The 3,295-nt window shown below is 55.1% G+C and overlaps 1 protein-coding gene across 1 annotated transcript; it reads left to right on the top strand.

Moving 5' to 3' along the window:
• Positions 1-950: 950 nt before the first annotated feature.
• Positions 951-1,971, top strand: LOC115835568 (putative GED domain-containing protein DNM1P34). Its single transcript, XM_030815124.1, has 2 exons — positions 951-1,154; positions 1,885-1,971. The coding sequence occupies exons 1-2, from the start codon at positions 951-953 to the stop codon at positions 1,969-1,971; spliced, it is 291 nt and encodes a 96-aa protein (XP_030670984.1).
• Positions 1,972-3,295: the final 1,324 nt, after the last annotated feature.

Below are 3,295 nucleotides of genomic sequence, written 5' to 3'. Positions count from 1 at the left end.
ATCAAAGATGAAAAAGGAAAATTACAACTGATGCCTCCAAAATTCGCGGGCTCGCTAGTGGCTATTATAAGCAACTGTATGCAAAGAAATAGGAAAACCTACTAAAAATGGATACATTTCTAGACACATCCAGCCTGCCAATATTGAACCATGATGAAATCCAAAACCTGACCAGACCAATAAGAAATAATGAGATCGAAGCGGTAATAAAAAGTCTCCCAGCAAAGAAAAGCCTTGGTCCTGGTGCTTCACTGCTGAATTCTACCAAACATTTAAAGAAGAACTAATACCAACCTTCCCCAAACTATTCCAAAACTAGAGGCTTACCCAACTATTCCAAACTCATTCTACAAGGCTAGTATTACCCTGATACCGAAACCAAACGTACATCCAAAACAGAGAACTACAGGACAATATCACTGATGAATATTGAGGCAAAAATTCTCCACAAAATATTAGCAAATTGAATTCATCAACACATTAAAGTTGGGGTGCAGTGTCCCAGGTTCACTCAACCCTTCCCCTTTTCCTGTGTGTGTCTACTTTGGCTGTGCTCCCTGGTGGCAGCGGTGGTGGCAATGTTGGTGTGTGGGCCTCCCAGGACAAGGGGAAAGTGAGTATGCCCTTCTCTTGCCTCCTGCCAGGTGTCTGTAGCCTGGCACCAGCTCTGGCCAGGTCTTCAAGCAAGGGATCTGGAGATGTTCTTTTCCAATTTCTAGATTGGGAAATAGAGGCAAATTCTGGGTACTAGAGTCAGAACTAAGACGAGGCTGAATCGGGAGAGTCTGGGGTCCTGAGAGGCAGAGACCTGAAATCCTCTAGATCGTGTGGGGAACTGGGTGTGTGTTCTGGCCAGTTGTTTCTCCCTGTGCCTCAATGTTCCAAGTACCCTTGGAGGGACTGAGATCCTGGGGATGCCTGAAGCCTGGCTGCATGGCCTGGCCACCCCGATGCCTTTGTGTTCTCCATGGCAGGACAGCAAGGCCGAGGAGAATGGCTCCGACATCTTCATGCACTCCATGGTCCCACAGCTGGAGCGGCAAATGGAGACCACCCAGAGCCTGGTGGACTCCTATGTGGCCATTGTCAACAAGACATGGGACCTCATGGTTGGTCTCATGCCCAAGACCATCATGCACCTCATGATCGACAGTGTGCATGCACCGCCTCATGGGGGCAGGGGGCTCCTGTGCCACTGGGCATGCAGGTGGCTGTGTTGGCCTGGCAGAGAGGACAACCAGCCCTATGGGACCAGGTCCAGGGAGAGGGGCACAGTCCAGACCAGAGCTGTCCCATAGAACTATAACGTGGGACTGGGCACAGTGGCCCATGCCTGTAATCCCAGCACTTTGGGAGGCCAAGGCAGAAGGATCGCTTGAGCCCAGGAGTTTGAGACCAGCCTGGGCAACATAGTGAGACCTGGTCTCTACAAAAAAATTTTAAAAATAGCTGGGCCTGGTGGTGGCACGTGCCTGTAGTCCTAGCTACTCAACAGGCTAACCTTGGAGGATCACTTTGAGCCAAGGAGGTTGAGGCTGCAGTGAGCTTGCCCACTGTACTCCAGCCTGGCAACAGAGAGAGATCCTATCTCCAAAAATTAAAAACTGAGTAGACAGGTGTCCTGGTGGCATGATAGGTCCTGGGTCCCCTCCCAGATCTGTGACCTTGGGCAGATGACTTTTCTTCTGGACCTCAGTGTCCCCATCTGAGTGAGAAAAGGTGATGGGAAGGCGGGTCTTCGAGTCTAAGCAGTGTAGAAGCCACATCTGAAAAGCCATACTCGGGGCTCCAAGTCCAGCGTACAGTCCCAGCAGGACCTGGCAGGGTGGCCAGGGTGGCACAGGCATCAGGTCCCAACCTCCTTCCCTCTTTGCCCACTCTCAGACCAAGGAGTTCATCTTCTCGGAGCTGCTGGCCAACCTGTACTTGCATGGGGACAAGAACATGCTGATGGAGGCACAGCAGTCATGAACACAATCAGCACACTCACGGGGGCCCGTGGACAACTCCTGGCTGCAGGTGCAGAGCATCCTAGCTGGATGCAGGTACCAGGGCTGGCCCCCATGGCCCCAAAGCCCCCCAGCCTCCGTGGCGGAGCCTGTGGGCTCTTGGAACAGGCTCCATGCCCAAGCAGGCAGACAGGGTGCGCTCTGAAGTCGTCACAGGGGGCAGAGAGTTCATGGTTTATGGTGTAGGGGCTGGGAACTTGGAGGGCGTTGTGTGTGGGGCTGGACTCTGAGGCGGCCAGAGGCCTAGGAATGTCATCCTGGGCACAACATAACTGTTGTGCAGGCTGAGTCATGCTGCCAGGGCAGGGTATCCATTTCCCAGCCTGGGAGTGCCGAGAGCCAAATCCACTGCAGAGCAGGGGTGATAGTCAGGGTCCCGCCTCTTCTATCTGTTGGCAATCCAGTGGTGATCTAGGATAAAATATTTAGAGTCCCATACACATGGTCATCCCACAACACACCTCACAGGCCAGGCAGGAACACACATCCCCCTTCCCTCCCTCCCAGGTACCACCATAGCTGCTGGTGTGTGACTGAAGGCAGGGTCCCTGGCCCTTGCTGAAACACTACCGCCAGCCAGCGGGCTCATGCACCTTGGCCTGTTGCTCCTAGGGGTCACCTGGGCTATTCAGCCAAGGGGACCACAGTCCCTGCTGGCCCAGCTGAGCTCCACCTAGCAAGCCCACCCACCTCCCCTGCCACAGACTCTCTGTCTTCTGCTTTTCCCAGCAGGAGGGGTCCAGGCTCACCTATGCCACCTGCAGCCCCTCGCAACCAGCTGAGGCTCCCCTCTTAGACTTATAAGTCTATGGCCAGTGGCATATGCCCTTCCTGCCTCCCCCAGGGTCCTTTCAGAGGGTCCTGGGCTTTCTGACCACCCAGAGGGGCCTCTGGCGCTCACTCCAGTCCAGCCATCCCTTTTAGCTTCACTATCCTGGGTCAAGCAGTGTTCCTTCTCTATCAGGCCTGGTGGCTGTTGGGTGGGGCTCCCCAAGGTGAGAGGTGGCCCTGGGCCAGCGGGTTGGAAGGGAGGGTGACCAGAGAAGATGGAAGCCTGAGGGGGCTGAGCATTGGTTTGAACTGTGGGTGCACTGCCTGGGTGCCGTGGGAGAGGCCAGTGTGTGTGGGCTGGGGAGGGCCACTGCAGCCCCCAGGCACTACCTGTGAAGCTCCGGCTCCTCCCTCCATCTTCCTCCCCTTTTCCTTCCAGCCCCTCTTTTCCAGGAACCTTGCCACACCTGCACCTGCGTCCTCCCCTCCCCGGCCCTCCCACAGCTGCTGCAGCA

Source organism: Nomascus leucogenys, chromosome 6, assembly GCF_006542625.1.
Source record: "Nomascus leucogenys isolate Asia chromosome 6, Asia_NLE_v1, whole genome shotgun sequence".
Classification (NCBI taxonomy): domain Eukaryota; kingdom Metazoa; phylum Chordata; class Mammalia; order Primates; family Hylobatidae; genus Nomascus; species Nomascus leucogenys.
Note: the sequence above shows the minus strand (reverse complement) of the source record. Positions and strands in the feature narration are given on the sequence as shown.